General features: G+C 44.0%; 1 protein-coding gene across 6 annotated transcripts; it reads left to right on the forward strand.

The window, feature by feature from the left end:
• Positions 1-26: 26 nt before the first annotated feature.
• Positions 27-15603, forward strand: LOC128770016 (titin-like). 6 transcript variants are annotated; one of them, XM_053884226.1, is made up of 55 exons: positions 27-63; positions 571-683; positions 1500-1549; positions 1625-1651; positions 1752-1790; positions 1875-1928; positions 2648-2728; positions 2848-2907; positions 2982-3038; positions 3106-3171; positions 3582-3656; positions 3730-3777; positions 5136-5234; positions 5383-5445; positions 5516-5581; positions 5638-5706; positions 5770-5826; positions 5899-5958; positions 6045-6107; positions 6175-6240; positions 6308-6358; positions 6420-6473; positions 6690-6746; positions 6858-6908; positions 7057-7113; positions 7676-7726; positions 7800-7862; positions 7933-7992; positions 8062-8133; positions 8349-8414; positions 8488-8556; positions 8618-8683; positions 8754-8813; positions 8873-8941; positions 9000-9068; positions 9359-9421; positions 9484-9552; positions 9634-9690; positions 9754-9819; positions 9890-9961; positions 10031-10090; positions 10234-10299; positions 10364-10432; positions 10496-10567; positions 10786-10848; positions 10947-11009; positions 11084-11143; positions 11391-11462; positions 11601-11657; positions 11724-11786; positions 12219-12293; positions 12627-12666; positions 13295-13346; positions 13422-13836; positions 13916-14138. In XM_053884226.1, the coding sequence occupies exons 3-55, from the start codon at positions 1502-1504 to the stop codon at positions 13979-13981; spliced, it is 3633 nt and encodes a 1210-aa protein (XP_053740201.1). In that variant the 5' UTR covers positions 27-63; positions 571-683; positions 1500-1501; the 3' UTR covers positions 13982-14138. The 6 variants fall into 6 exon arrangements, with proteins under 6 accessions (XP_053740201.1, XP_053740195.1, XP_053740198.1 ...); XM_053884220.1 differs by having other exon boundaries at positions 31-63; positions 13912-15603; XM_053884223.1 differs by having other exon boundaries at positions 31-63; positions 6178-6240; positions 13912-15603.
• Positions 15604-16079: the final 476 nt, after the last annotated feature.

The following is a 16079-nucleotide window of genomic DNA, read 5'->3' on the forward strand; positions in this document are numbered from 1 at the left end:
CTGAGCTCCCACAAGCTCAAACAAAAGAACAGCGGCCCTTTCATCCTCATCTGCACTGATAAGGTAATCAAATGCTCCCAGCATCGTAACATTTTTACTGGACTGGGTGCGTTTTTAAACCGAGATGTTTTGTGGTGAGGGAAAAAAAGCAGGGTGTGTTGGACACCAAGGATGTTTTGTTGTTTTTATACCTGACGTTGCATTTGGGTGTTGCCAGAAAGAGTCGGGTTTCTTACATTGCGCGTTTTTCCCAAGGAGAGGTTTAAAATTCTATCGAGACCCTGGCCAGAGTCTGATTTCTAGGATGAAATGAAAAGTCTATCGTATTAATATGCGCCGAAAATTAATTTAAACAAACGTTTTCAGCCAATTGTAAAATATAAATGAAAATCTTTTGTAGCTAAATGGAGACGCTATAGGGAAAATAAACGCCCAGGATGTTTAGATAAACTGTTTAAAGCGTTCGTGCGTTTATTTTTTCTAAAGCTACTATTTTTGAATCCTCCATATAAAACGCGGTAATTGAAGCGCCAGGATTTCCGAGGCTCCATGAACGTATCATGCTTGCAGATGTGCGGGTGGGGTGAAGTTTTTAAACTTCAGCGACGAACACAGAGCAAAGAATCCTCGGAGCTGTCAGTGATTTACATCAAATAAATCTTAACCAGCGCCACAAATTAAAGGTGAGTCCAATCCCCGACCTCCCTGTTTTAGTTATTCATCTGTTGTCAGCACAGAAACGCGGGTTATTGGCCAAGAAACGTTTCACTCGCATCCAGTTCCTCCAGGTTTCGTGCTAGCTTCAAGTTCTCACAGCTTCTAGCGTCTAGTTTATGTATTTAGGAGCTTTTTAACTCAAATTAGACACAATTCAAGCGTGTATTTGTTTGTGTTCTTTAAACTGTCCTGCAAATATTGATCTTCTTTGCGTTTACATTACTAATAATAGATGCAAATCCTCAAGAATAACAATTTGCTAACTATAGTGATTTTCATTTATTTAAACGAACCTCGGTTTCGTAAAGTGAATTCATTTTTAGAAGAAGAAGAGCCGAAAGTTTGTGTAATGTAGATATCAAAATGTTTCATACATTTGAAATCTGTAGTCGTGTTGTATCCATTGGGACAATAATAACTTGGACTGTCTATTAAAAATACCCATCATATTGAATGAATAGTCTTGTTGCTTCAAAGTGTGTTATTGTTGCTTAAAAGTGGCTCACTTGGAGAATAGGTCAGTACAAAGACTGTACATGAAGTTTTAGTTGTCATAAACTGTCTGGGATTTTTTCACGTATGTTGCAGTAGAGTGAAAACTCTTACAACTAAAATGATGTACCCAAACCAATCTGAATTGTTTTTGCCAGTGTCTTTGGAGAACTAATTTACATGAAAGCATGAAGTGGTTGTGTTGAAAGAACAATGGAATGACTATGGTCAGTTCATTCACTTCTGATCGGTTAAATCTGTTGCTGTTGTTCTGCTTCTCTCTGGAACAGACATGGAGCCTTTAATGATGAGACCAGAAGTGAAGAAGAAACCCAAACCAGTAAGAGCCCCTCTCGCATGTTCAGAAGCAAAGATACAGAAGATACTCATTGTACTTTCTTTCCCATATTTGCAGCCCAAACCTCCTCCGAAGGCTATTGAGGTATTACACACCACTAACCTGAATTATCCTACGGTGTTTACGTTCATGCATATTGAGGTTTAAATAGTCACACACTAAAAGAAATCTTTCTGAAATACAGAACCCCACACCTGTGATCCCACCTCGACCAACAGATGCTGTGAGTTTGTTTTTTTTTTTACATATAAAAATATAACCCAGTGAGATTCTTCACTCACCTGTTGCTTTTTTATCTTTTGTCCAGGAACTCAGCCGAACACAATACGGAGCGAAAAGACGAGAAACACCACAAAAAGAAGTGAGAATGTTTTGAACTGTCTTTTTTTTACTGTTCACTTATCCAATTTCACACATTATCACACACATTACATTTTATGTTTATTTATGTTTTTTTTTTTTTAATTCTCTGACGATATATATTTCTCTATAAATGTTAAGAAGCAAAAAAGGAATTAAAAACAATGCAAAATAATAATATTATACATAAACAAATGAACCCTGGTAGATTGTTTAATACGCAAAAATTGCAATATATATCCATATTTTTTACATGTTTTGGGTCGTAAAGCAAAAGTGTGAATGTGTTGCTGAATGAATTGATCTTTTTGACACAAATAGATTTTTTTTTGCAGATACCAAATTAATTTTTTGCCATCCCTCCATCCATTTTCAACAGCTTGGACAATAGAGTTGTCTCTATGGCTCAAAACAATCTCTCTCCTTTTAATGAAGAATTCATTTTCTTAAATAATTCAGAAAGAATCTCCTTCTTCACCAGTTGAAAAAAACAGATTTTACGTTTTGTTTAGTTAATGTTTATAAATTTGTTTGTAGCATGAAAATATTTTGTATATATTTTTTGTCAAACCATAATAAAACACCTCACTTGCCTAGAGACTTGCTATATTTGACATGAGTTTCTAGCTTGTTTCAAGTTATTATTTGGCGTGGATTTCTATAAATATTATGCTCATAATGTGGCATGTTAAAATAGAATCTGTCATGCTCCTCCCACAGATCGGCGAACGCTCATTACAAACGGAGATGAAAGAAAAACCAACACCGACCCCCAGAGTTCCCCCCAGACCAACACAGAAGGTAACGGCTGCTCAGCTGTAGCTATTAGCCATTTGAATCCGTTTAAACCATGACTGACTCAGCATCTCGCTAGACAGATGAACTATACACATTGTCCCCTTGTTGGTTTTCATGTGCAGGAAATTAGAAATTCAATAAAAAGCAGGAATCACAGCGACGCAAAGCCGGAAATCAAGCAGGTACATTGGGGAATTGAACTCCAGCTTCTCTGGTTCAGACTGATCTCCTCACTTACCTCACTCTTCCTCACTAGCGCTGGAGCGTAGCGGACGTATCAGAGGTCTCTAAAGTAGTGACAGACATCAAGCCGGTACTTCTACTGATTTGTGTTACTTTTTAACTTTCATCATTTTTGACACTGGTGTGATTCATCGTAGACAAATCAGTCTGCCTTGTCTGGAGTTTTTCGACGCAGTCAGAAAGACAAGTCACCCACTTTCACTGTAAGAACTGCTGCTGAGTTCACATCAATGTCACCTGTTCCCGACTGTCATGACTGCTGAGCCTCATGCTGAGACACACTTCACAGTTTTGGGACAGGTCTGGTGCGGGAAAACGCAAGAACACAGTTTTTTTTTATAGTGTCGAATTTCACTAACAAAACATAAAACTGTGTCCTTGCGGGGATCTGTGTGAGGGTGTGAGGTGTTGGGATGAACGCTCCAGCTGAACAGGTTTCTCTGAGCAAAAGAGGTGTGTTGCCGGAGCCTGCGCACAACTTCCACTAACGTCGAAATGTTGTGCGTTCTAAATCAATATTTGTGCAACAGCCGCTCGAACAAGAAACATAGCCAGAGTGTTTTAGATTCCAATACCGACGGCTGATGAAGGAGCTTTTCCCTGTGCCCTCCAGAGTTACATGGTCGATGACAAAGAGAAGGAACTAGCCGACGATACGCCGGCCAAACCGGCGCCTGGGAGCAAACCGGTACGTGTGTGTGTGTGTGTGCGAGGATGTTCCGAGAGAGTTCTTGTTTGTGACTCCCGGCTGTGACTGACAGGGAGTTCTGAAGGGAGTAAAGAAAGGGTTACTGAAGCTACCTGCAAAGGTATGAGCTCTCCTCGTCTGCTGGTGGTGACGGAAGCAGCTTCTCTATAATCTGCTCACCTGGAATTCTTTGGTTTGGGTTAGCGGTTCTGAACTGGTCCAGTCACTTCAGTAGAATGTTGCTGCTGTGACCTCTGGCATCGGTGCGCTGCTGTAGCTTTCAGCGCTGTTCAAACTGACTCGGGCAAGTTTATGTTTAGCATCTGTACAGAAAGGCTTTGCCTGACTGTGGTGTGCTGTGGTGTGGTGTTGATAAACCATATGGGACCAAAGCTTTGCTTTCAGGTCACCCTCAGGTCACTGTCTTTCCAAACTAACACTCTTTAAAATGCTTTATAAATATCATATCAATGCATCCGGAGTGTTGTGATGCTTGGATCTCTGATATAATATACATACTTTATCTATATATTTATGTAGAAATAAGAATTTATATTTTATCTGAATTGGAAGTCAAATGTGACTCTGTCAGTTCTTAAAAACACTATATTTCGCATGTTTGTAATGACGCTGGATGCTACATAAACAAAAAGATAATGATTAAACAAAAATAATTTGTTGTTTAAGTGACAAACATGCTGTTTGTTTATCTTTGTTTATTAAAAAAAAATGCAAAATCTTTTATTTTAATTTGATTTAAGCAATATTGGACTATTAATAGGGCTGTCAATGGATTACATTTTTAATCTCAATTAATCGAAACAAAGCTGAGTTAACTCGCAAATTAGTCACACATTTTGTATCTGTTCTAAATGTAGCTTAAAGGAAGATTTTATCATGCTTTCGTCATGCATTTTTGTTTATTTGTTTTAGAACAGATACTGACAAGAACCTTCATTAGAATAACCTCAGAGGCACTGAAGAGGCAACAACACCACTCTGGTGTTGATCACATCTTCCTTCAAGTTACATAGAGCGCAGATACAAAAGGTGTCAGTGGTTTGCCATTAATAAACTCGGCTGTAGATTCATTCATTGAGATTTTAAAAAATGTATCTATTGACTACCGAATCACTCATATTGCAGTTTTGTTTGTTAATATCGGAATATATCACAATATTGTGATATCGTTCTCCATATCGTATCGTGTAGCTCTTGTCAAGACTCACCCTTGAGGCTCAGAAAACATGCAGCTTTTTAATTTAGCATTTTTAAGTTAGTTTGAAACCGTCTACTTGGAGCTCTGGCCTGGGGGGAGTGCAGATAGTTCCTTCTCACCAGGACCTCAAAGCCGAGATTTCCTTTTCTAAGCAGGGACTTTCTTTTCTTCTTTGTTGTTCTGCTTTTTTAAGTGACAATTCTTCCACTGTCATGTTGCTGCCACCACGAAGCTCGCACTGACGTCTGTCTTTTCTCAAGTCGGTCCGAGACCCGAGTCCAGATCCCAGTCTGGACGAAGCATCAGAGAAGGAGTCGACAGAAAAGAGGAAACAGGAGAAGAAGAGAGAGTCTAAGCAGGTATGACTGAAGGTTTACTCTGGAGATCTAAACTTTAGCAGTGGATTAAAGATAATCACAAGATTGTTGGGATGCATTGTGAAAGATGTGTTGATCATTGTTCCAAAGTCCAATGAATGTGGTTCTGAAGCAAACCTTGCCCCTGCAGGACATTGGAGATCGTCTTGTTGGGATGTTTAAGAAAGCACCAAAGGACAGTCCATCTGTGGAGGTCAAGGTCTAATCTGTCTGAGATGTTAGATTATATTCCAGCTGTATCTAACTAATGTCTCCATGATCAGGCCAGTAAATCACAAAGTGATGCTGAAGAGGAGGAGGACGATGAGAAGACGTCTGAGCCCACCCAGGTGGGGATTGCGAGCATTAGATCTGTCACAGGGCTCTGAACTTCCTGTTTCCTCAGGAAAAGGGGAGCTTCTTCTCGGGCATCTTTAGAAAGTCTCCCAGACCAACAGAGGAAGCTTCGGACCAGGTAAATAAGCAAGTCTTCGGTGGATTGTCACACCCTAAAATGTTCACCTCTGTGTTGTTTCAGGAGAGCTTGAGTGCCAGTGCAGAGCTGTCAGCCAGCAGTGACAGTCTGTCCGGGAAGGTGAGCTGCTTTCAGTTGTTATGGCAACAGTTTGTCCTAGCGTCACTGTCTGAGTTTAAGCACTGGTTTCAGGACAAAGGAGGAAAGTTCAACTCCATGTTTAAGAAGAAACCGTCTGCCCAGATCGAGGAGGTGAATTCATAGTGGATGGTGGCATGTAGCTGAGAACAAATAATGAGAGGTTTAGGAGCGACTCCTTATCTCGCTGTGTGTTGCAGGACCAAGCATCTGTCCACAGCAATTTATCTGACAGCAGTGATAATTTGTCTGAAAGACAGAAGGTATGTCACCAGATAATAACCAAGTCAACAATAGTGACGACATCTCTTAGACATTTGTGTGTGTCAGCAGCAAAAAGGAGGATTTTTTAGCGGCTTTTTACAAAAGCTACCTGGAGAATTGACGTTTTCACAGGTGAATCATGTTTTAAGATTCTTCAATCATCCCCTATGGCTTTTTCAAATTTGAATCTGCCCTTCAGAATGAGCTGTCGTCCAGTGATGAGAACTTGTCTGAGAAGCCAACCCCGAAGGTGAGACTGTTTTATCTATCTGCTTTTTTTCTATCTCATATTACTGTATTCTATATTCCAGGGTGGAAAGTCGATGAGGTCTTCCAAACCTCCAGACCAGCCCCTACTGGAGGAGGTAATGCTACTACTCAGTTGTCGGAGGTGTTATCGAGGGAGTGAAAGCTGTCGCGATTGAACCCATCACCCGCTGTAACAACAGCATTCACCTAACATTGATATAGTCCACTTTTGATCCACATTTAAACCTGAACATGTGACTCCTGCCCAAACCTGTTTTGTGCAGCTGGTGTGCATGTTCACACAGGTCCAGTGACATTTTTGTGTGTGACAGGGTGCAGGGTTACAGAGCGAATTGTCTGCCAGCACCGACAGTCTGTCGGAGAACAAGGTGAGGCGTCCAACCACTGTGACTCACCATGACTCAGTTTTTTTGACGAAAACCACCAGCTTTCTGTTGATTGTCACTGACTGTGATGTTGTTGTTTTTCTTTCGGAGAAGGGTGCGATATTCGGTGTGGTCCTCAGAAAGACGCCCAGACCATCCGGAGAGGTACATCCGAAACCACGCTTTGTTTACACATGAGTTACCATCAGCCTTTGTGTGGATAATGTTTGGTCTCGTCTTTTGAACTCTAATTAATGCATCACTCCAAGTCATGTCGTGATCATTTATTATCTTTTATTATCATTTATTTCAGTGGGATCAGTCGGCCCACCAAGATGAACACACCGTGTCTGACACCACAAAGACAAAGGTAGATCATTTAAGAAACATTTTTGTGAGCAGACGGCTCATGTTACCACAGTCTTATGTTACAGCCATTCTTCTTTTACCTTTCAAAATAAACCTCTAAATCAATATGGCTTCCCCCACAAAAAAGAAAAAACATTTCCTACAAATTAGACTAATCTGACAACCTCGTCATAAAGAAAACACTCATATAAATAGCTTGAGTACCTGCCTAAAACCTGTGCTTGCTAGGAGGAGGGATGGAGAGGGATCAAAGCTATTTCAAGGCAGTAACAGATTAGATTAGATTTGTTTTCTCACAGCAAGAAATGTTACCATTTTCAGTATTGTCTTCATTGGGGAGGCGCTGAATTGGTCCGTATCCAGGCTCTATGTTCACATGGGAATAATAAAATTGGAATTTAGATTTTAGGGAAATGATTGTGCGGTGGGAGGAAAGTCATGCACATGGATCAAGTACTGAAGAAGTAAAACTTATTGGCCTTAAAATATTGTATCAAATACAGCTGCTGTTTAAACATCTAAATTAATGATGAACGTCAAACTTGGTTAAAATATTTGCACAGGAAAAAGAGGACAAAGAACCCTCTGGGGAGCCGGCTGAGGAAAACACCAAGGTCTGAGTCGCTTCTTTAACTTTCTTTAGTCAAGTCAAATTCAAAGACTCGCTCTCACGCTGTGTTTCTCCAGGAAAAAGGAGGCATTTTTAGTGGAATGTTCAGAAAAGCTCACAAAGCAGCAGACCAAGACGAGGTAAATATGGTTAAGTAATACAGCAGAACCTGTCAATGGCAATCGATTAGAGTAATTACACATCTTCCAGGACGAGTCCTCGGATGAAAAACTCACGGCCAGCAACGAGAATCTGACCCAGGAAAAGCAGGTCGGTCCCTCTCACTTTTGTATTTTCTTTTGTGCCTCTAAAATATTTTCACCATTTCATCCACCTCAGGAGAAAGGCAGCTTGTTCACAGGCTTCCGCAAAAAGACGACCAGGAAACTGGAGGAAGGAACAGAATCACCTGTGAGTGACGAGTCATCGACGCTTCATTAAATAAAGAACGGTCTAAAGGAAACCCTCACTCTGTTTACATGCACAGAATATTCATGCTAAAGTGAAAGCAAATATTATTGCTGCGGTGTTTGCAGACGTGTCGGGGGAAAGTGGTTGGTGGCTACACGAAAGCTGTCTGGACTGAGATGCAGCGCCTCATATAAAGATTTGGCCTTTTGTTTTAGGGTCCGGAGTCCCAGAAAGAACTGTCGTCAAGCACCGATGACCTGTCTGAGAACAACTCTGCCAAGGTGAGTTCACTGCTTTATTTTGTTTTATATGTTGGCTTGTAGATAACTAAAGATGTTTCACTTGATTTTGCAGGAATGGAGTGTTTTCAGCAACATGTTCAAGAAGCCCCAGAAACCAGCAGATGGCGCTAAAGCGGAGAAGGTAAACCTAACTAGTTGGTGTTTGGTGTTTTAACAACAAGTGTTTCGTTGTTTCATTTCAGGACAAAGAACCTCTGAAGGAACTGTCCACGAGCACGGACGATCTTTCCGAAAACAAGGCAGCTAAAGTGAGGAGCCAGATTGTTACTCATCGCACTTGTTGATACTCATGTACTAACGGATGAAAAACCCCTCCAGGAGAAGAATATATTCAGCAACATGTTCAAGAAACCTCAGAAACCAACAGAGGGCGCTGCAGTAAGCCTTTTGTTGCCTCAAGATTTCTGTTATGGTATATTTATGAAGTCTTTTTTTAGGACCCAGAAACACAGAAAGAGTTGTTGTCAGCAAGCAGTGAAGACCTTTCAAAAGAAAACACTGGAAAAGTAAGAAATGGGAATTGCATTGTTTTGTCTGATCTTAACCACACAAATTTATTTTTAGGAGAAAAACATATTCAGCAATATGTTCAAGAAACCTCAGAAACCAGCAGATGGTCCTTCAGAAGAAAAGGTATATTCAGTTCTTTTGATCCTCATGGGTGACTTTTTCTGCACATAAACTGCTTTCCTGAAGAGAAACAATTCCAGTAGTCTGTTAAGAATCAACTGAGCACGATGTTCTGTCCAACACTCCCGCGATCGCAGGTCTTATTGTCCCCACATATGTCCAAATAAATCCCTATCAAATCTTCTCATCACTATTTGCACCGACAGGGATAACAGAAACATGTTGTTAAATCATATTTGATTATTATTATGAGCAACTCTTGCTTACTGTTGAACTAATGCTGTTCCTCTCAGGACCTTGAAGCTCAGAAAGAACTGTCAGCCAGCAATGAGGAACTGGCGGACAACACAGCCAAGGTAAGTGGGTTAAAGACCTGATTTAGCTCTTCTCTTCACTGAATAATGAGCTTTTGTTTCAGGAAAAGAAAGGCTTCGCTCACAAGTTCAAGAAGCCGCAAAAGCCAGCAGATGGCGCTGCTGCGGAGAAGGTACTGCAAAGTGATAGAGCCACAGCTGATGAATGAATGAATCAGTGATCTGGGTTTCTCATCTGTGATTCATGTTTCCAGAACGTGGATGCAGAGAGTGAGCGATCAGGGAGCTTAGAGAATTTATCAGCTCCGAAGGTGAAGTTTGCTTTACATGACGACGAGTTGAAGAATCAAAGTTCACACCGGTAAATGTTTCAGGAGAAGAAAGGAGGCCTGGGTGGGCTGTTTAAAAGGTCAGCCAGCATCGAGAACTTGTTTGACGAGGTTTGTAAAGCATTTATAAAGTTTCAATTAGAAGCACAATTCCCCTAATACTTCCTGTTTGGTTTATCAGGAGAAAGGAGGACTTTTCAGCGGACTTCGTAAGAAAACACCTAAAGCACCGGGGGAGGAGGGCGCTGCTGAGGTGAGAGAGTTTCCTCAAGACCTTCTGTCACATTTATTCAGACTTGTGAACTGTGTTTGACCTTGGAAGGAGAGAGATTCCCAAGAAGACTTATCAGCCAGCACAGAAAATCTGTTTGAAGGCTCCAAGGTATGTTACTGTGTCTCCCAACTTCTCCCCCAGATGACCTCTTTTCTGCTCTTGTCCTGTCTCGTCTCTCCTCTCCTTCACTTGCTTTCGTCTCCTGACTTCCTAAGCAATGTTAAATGAGCTGTTTACATTTTCAACTCCAGGAGAAAAGCGTTTTCAGCGGGATTTTCAAGAAGTCTCCGAAACCAGCAGAAGAGCCGTCAGAGGAGGTGCGTAACCAACTAGCCATGTATCTAATGTTTCATGTTGACCGTCGACGGATGTGATTTTCAGGAACCCAAGCTCGCTGGAGATAGGCTGTCAGTTAGCACGGACAATTTGTTGGATGAAAATTCTGCCAAGGTTAGTTCAAGAAGAACAGTCTCTCACTCACTCTGACGGCTAAACTCCTTTTTCATCTTTCAGGAAAAATCTGGCGGTTTTGCAGGACTCTTCAAACGGTCGCCCAAACCATCTCCAAGAGCTGCAGTTACTAAGGTGACTACAATTGTGCCATTGGTTAGTTTAACATAGTTATGATGTTCGAGTGAACACTGGTCTCAGGCACAAGAGCTGACCTGCACTGTCGAATAACTCAACTGCTAGCTCTAACTCACAGGCGTGTAGATCAAATCTGCCGGTACAAACCGAGTTCTTAGATAGTTCTGTAATAAATCTGACTTTTTAAAAAAGATTCGTCTTGATTTCTGCTGCAGGATCCGCTGAGCGACTCCAGAGAACTGTCAGCCAGTTGTGACAGCCTCGCTGAGAGTAGCCATGTGAGTGCACGTTGACTGGGAACCACTTTAACCCGAAACTCTGCATTTCAGCTGAAATACTGCGGCTTTGTCTGGTCTGACTGTTTCGTGTTCCGCAGGCCGATCTGTCGGGAGATGAACTCACCGGCAGCAACGACAACCTCTCTGAAGGAACAGCAAAGGTGACTTAAGTTTACATTGACCTGGCTGCCACATCCAGCGCAAATGTTTGACTAGCGCTTCATTGCCTGTTCAGGAGAAGAAGTCTGGCTTCGCTGGGATGTTCAAGAGGTCCCCCAAAACCCTTGAGAAACAGGTAACAGTAGCTCACTCACCATATCTGAACAGCAACACTGGTTAAAACGTTTTAATCCTGACGGCATCGTCCTGTTGAAGTGAAGTGGGGAAACACATTCTGACTGAGATACGTGTCATGTCAGGTGTCAGGGAGCAGCACAGACAGTTGCCGGCTCTTGGTGCATAAATGTGTCTATATTATTTGACTTTACTTCATAAGTCATTTTCAAACCTCACAGAAGTTGCTTTTCTGATTTTTGTTTCAGGAAAGTGAAGACATGGAGGCACCAGAGGGAGGCGGCCTGAGGCGCCGGAGGACCATCAAGAAGAAAAAGCGGGTGAGTTTTCAACACACACCGAAGCGTAGTCATGAAGGAGAAACATCTATTCATCATCATCACATCCTCTGGAAGCTTCAAGACAAGTGTGTTTAGATCTGTTGGAAAAACACCTTGTTCCCTTGTGTTTGGCTGCAGGTTGTGTCATTCCGGGTCAAGAAAACTCTTCCCAGACTGCCGAAGCTGAACTTACAGGTAACAAAAAAAGGTATTTTTTTATTTGGTCTGAAGTATTGACAATGCTGAATCATTTCTCCACAGTCTTCAGAAAAGCTGCCTGAGATCGAGGAGACGATGGAGCTGCAGGATCTGAATCCACCGCAGGTTTGTGTCACTAAACACTGGTGGTCTTACATGGCAACCTTGTTGAGCATGTCGGTCGTCCTATCACAAAATCCCTTCCACTTCTTCTGTCGCTAAAGTTATTTTAGCTTTAAATTCAGCGAAATTAAAGCACAGGAGGAAGGTTTTCAATTTGCACATTTTTTCTTTCATGGGTGAAAAGATGAGAAGTTATAAGTTATAAAGTAATACATGATATATAATAACGGATAAACTGACTAACAAGATCAGCTGTGCGGCTGTATAAAAACCGAAGAGTAAAACTGTTTTAAAAATGTTCTTTCATTTAAACCATAGTCACTACATATGATCGAAACAGTTAAACCGGTGACTCACTAAGTTCTTACTGTGCTGTTGAGTCCTCTCTCAAGTGGAAGTCCAGTATAAACGTGCTCAACGTGTTGTGTTGCTCAGGAAAGCGCTGTGGAAGTGGAGACCGTGGAAATGGCTGCGTTCCCGACTGAAAACAGCCCTCTGGAGCCTGAGCAGGTACGAGCACGCTGGAGTGGTTGCCATGTCTCGCCACCCGTGTTGATGCGACCTGAAATAAGACTCGAGGATGTTGAGGCTATTTTCACGTCGTGTTTTCTGAATATATGTCGAACTGGACTGACAGAAAATGAGCGAGTGAATTGTCAGTGGGAGGGAAGGTGATCTAGGCCACTGAGAGCTGTGAACCCTACAGAACAGCCCCATTAACTGAAACAGTTGGACTCGATCTTCAGCTCGTTCTCAGCAAAGCCCCTTTTCCGCCTCCTAAAGAGCTTGATATGAAGCTCTGATCCATGAAAACTGTTCACTCTTAACCTTGTTTTTTCCCAGGAAAGCGACGAGCTGATGGAGTGGTGGAATTCAGTCAAAGGTACTAAACTAACATACAACAGACCAACTACCATAATTTCTGGACTATAAGCCGCTTTTTTCTCATACAACGCCGCGGCTAATATATATGGATGTTTACAGGCTGAAAGCAGATGAAATCCAAGGCTTTTTATTTACCCTTAAAGCGCTCAAAACGCACTGTTTTCGGCTGCGTGTCCGCAGCTCTGGCAACAGAGTTGATTTCCTGGAGGTCTGGAATCGAGAAGCAGCTGCTGAGACCGGTAGTGGTATCGGAACTTCGGGCACGCGGGTGAAAACAGCGCATTTTGAGCACTTTAATGTCAATAAAAGATGTGAGGAGTTCATGATTCAAGTTCAGAACATTGCACAGTTTCATGAGTCAGTCTCCATGTCGGAGCCCGTTTTCAAAACTAGTTTTGAGAAGTGTTTTTAAGCCGGGTGCACCACTGACCTTTCTACGGTGCAGACAGCACCTCTGCATCCACGGCTTATAGACTGCTGCGGCTGATGTGTGAACAAGATCTATTTTCCTTCTTAAATTTAGCGGGTGCGGCTAATATTCCTGTGCGCTCCATGGTCCGGAAATTACGGTAAACAAAAGCAGACGTTTCTGTTCCTAACTCTTCCTCCTCTGCTGGTGTCTCCAGGCTGGAGTGAGTGGAACGAGACGTCCAATTTCCAAGAAGACGAAGAGCAAATGTACTGTTGCCCAGTCTTTTTACTCTTATTTGTCCAAAAGTTGTTTTTAATCGTGGCGATGTGTCGGGGGGGCAGGGCTCTGGAGCAGGCGGCCGACCGTGTCTACATGGCGGCCCGGCTCTTCGTCCGCCTTTTCAACCAGCGGGGGGCGTCGCTGCAGCAACGCATCCTGGAGCTGCTGGCCGTGGCCGACGCCGCCGACGAATTCCACAAGAAGACCGTCTCGGCCGCCGTGGGAGGGGGCGTGGCCAGCGTGGCCGGCAGCGTGGCCACCATCACCGGCCTCATCCTGGCGCCCTTCACGTTCGGCGCCTCCATCATCGTCACCGCGGTGGGCATCGGCGTGGCCACGGCAGGCAGCATCACCTCGGCCACCGCCAACATCACCGACACGGTGCACTCCAACATGGACCGGAAGAAGGTGGAGAAGATGATCCAGGGCTACCAGGAGGAGATCACTGACATCAGGGAGTGTCTGGAGTTCGTGCAGGTGAGGCGTCCTCTCCCCCCCACCCCCCGGGGCTCAGCCGAGTCTGGACTGTGATGCTCCCGCTGTGTCTCGCAGGAAGGCATGGACACCCTGCAGGAGTGGGACTTCGACAAGTACAGCCAGAGCGCGTCCAAGAAAGCCATGAACCACAACATCAAGCACGTGATGAAGGAGGGCGGCCGCGCTGGCAAGGCCCTCATGGTCAACACCGACAAGCTCATCAGCACCGTGCAGGTGCTGGGCGTGGCCGGCGGCGCCGCCAAGGCCGCGCAGGCCATCAGCGTCACCACCGGCGTCATGTCCGCGCTCTTCCTGGCGCTGGACATCTTCTTCCTGGCCAAAGACTCCCACAAGCTCCGGAAAGGCGCCAAGACAAAGTTTGCCGCCAAAATCCGGGACGTGTGCAAAGACCTCCAGGATGGACTCCTGGAGCTGAACAAGGTGAAGACCCAGCTGCAGAAGACCATGGACGGCATCGAGGTGGAGGAGTACGAGGAGATCGAAGAGGTGGAGGAGGAGGTGGACGAGGATTTGGAGTCGGATCCCAAGAAGCTGGCTGAGCTGGAGCATGAGCTGGACCTGATGGAGGAGAAGCTGGACCGCAAGGTGGAGGAGGAGAAGAGGATGAGAGAGAAGGAGGAGAAGAGCAGGAAGGAGAAGGAGGAGAAATCAGATGAGGGGAAATCGGAAAATGATTCAGAGGAGGAGGAGGAGGAGGAGGGTGAAGGTGGTGAGGAGGCCAAACAAAATGAAGAAAACACTCTGAGAGAGGGAGGTGTGAGAGCCAGCAAGCAGGACAAGGAGGTGGAGAACAGGGTGATGGCGGAAAAACACAAACAGGAGAGTAAACGGGAGGATGAGGAGGACAGAGCCGAGTGGCTGAAAGAGCGAGGGCAGGAGACGAACCAGTGGACTTCAGAGAGAAGCAGGAGTGAGAGAGGAAGCCACAGGAGCAGCAGAGAAGAAGGAGTCTGGGGTGAGAGGCACGAAGAGAGCCAGAGGAGGCACAGCAGCAGGAGCGAGTCAAAGGAGGCCGAGAGGAGATCCAGAAGGACGGACGCAGACTGGATGGCAGACGCGAGGGAGAGCAGAGAAGACGGAAGGAGTCACGGGAGGAAAGATTCTCACCGGAGTCACAGGGAGTCTGAGGAGTCGTCCAGGAGTCACTACAGGAGAGGCTCCCAGGAGACCAGAGAGAGCCGAGTGGAGAGCACCAGGAAGCACTTTGAGAGAGGAGAGGAGCAGGGTGAGGAGAGGAAGAGGAGGAAGGAGGACGTTCACAGACGAGAGAGTGACAGAGAGCGCGACCCTCCTCGCAGAGGAGAGCGGCATCGGTCCAGCAAGCTGCTGGAGGACGGCCTCTACATCTAAGCTCTGAGGATTCTGCACCACTGTGTTGTCCTTCATACGTTTGCACACGTCGACTCCCAAACATTGCAAATGTGTCCTGGAGTTATTGTCCTCCTTGCAAGCGAAAACAGTTCTTCTGAATTTTACACAGTTTCATGCTTTAAATGGAGCGTGGAGTACGTCTCACCACTGCTCGACTTCCAGGTGAAATCATTTTAAATGTACTTTAGAAGAAAAAAGAAAACATGTTTGTTTTCCATTTTAATTGTGCTCTGTAACATTCTGATGAGACATTCCTCACGCCAGAGTGGAGCTTTATCTTTCCACATTTTACTGAATATTTCGGCTATATTTTTATAATTGCTGCTGATTTCCGGTGCGTCTGTTCCACTGGGTTCTTGTGAAACAAATAAATTATTTAAGTGACATGTTTTGGAAAATCTTTTTAAATGTTCCTGGACGTCGTTCAAACATCTCCATCTTTTCACATTTTAGAATGATAATGGTTTAAAAGCGTAACATTTCCATTGTCTTGATAATGTCAACAGAAGGCTCCTGATAGTTTGGTTCAACACTCCAAACTGCACTTCTATTTTCGATGTTTAAACGCAATAATAACATTCTATTCGACTCAACTTTCTCCAGAAACACTGCAGTTGTCACTTTTTTGTCGCGCTACTGCCATCTACTGGTGGCTACGGCAGCAAGCGCTCTTCTGAAGTCCAGTAATACACACAGCGTGGATCACATCAACACTAGACAAACGCCTCCTCACCACACGTGTCAAACCCGCGCGGTCTGGGGCCACTGAAGAATATATTTGGGATATTTTCCGTCATGTTTTGCAGTCATCGCTGTCTTTCTTTTGATGCTGGCCCCTCACAACAGTTACA

The sequence above is a fragment of the Synchiropus splendidus genome, chromosome 13, assembly GCF_027744825.2.
Source record: "Synchiropus splendidus isolate RoL2022-P1 chromosome 13, RoL_Sspl_1.0, whole genome shotgun sequence".
NCBI classification, from domain to species: Eukaryota; Metazoa; Chordata; class Actinopteri; order Syngnathiformes; family Callionymidae; genus Synchiropus; species Synchiropus splendidus.

Bases quoted from the DNA above. Each gene is read 5' to 3' on its own strand.
- LOC128770016 (XM_053884220.1), top strand. From the start codon at position 1,502: ATGGAGCCTTTAATGATGAGACCAGAAGTGAAGAAGAAACCCAAACCA. The intron at 2,729-2,847 runs GTAACGGCTGCT...TTTCATGTGCAG, and splicing joins CCCCCAGACCAACACAGAAG to GAAATTAGAAATTCAATAAA. The intron at 10,849-10,946 runs GTGAGTGCACGT...CGTGTTCCGCAG, and splicing joins GCCTCGCTGAGAGTAGCCAT to GCCGATCTGTCGGGAGATGA.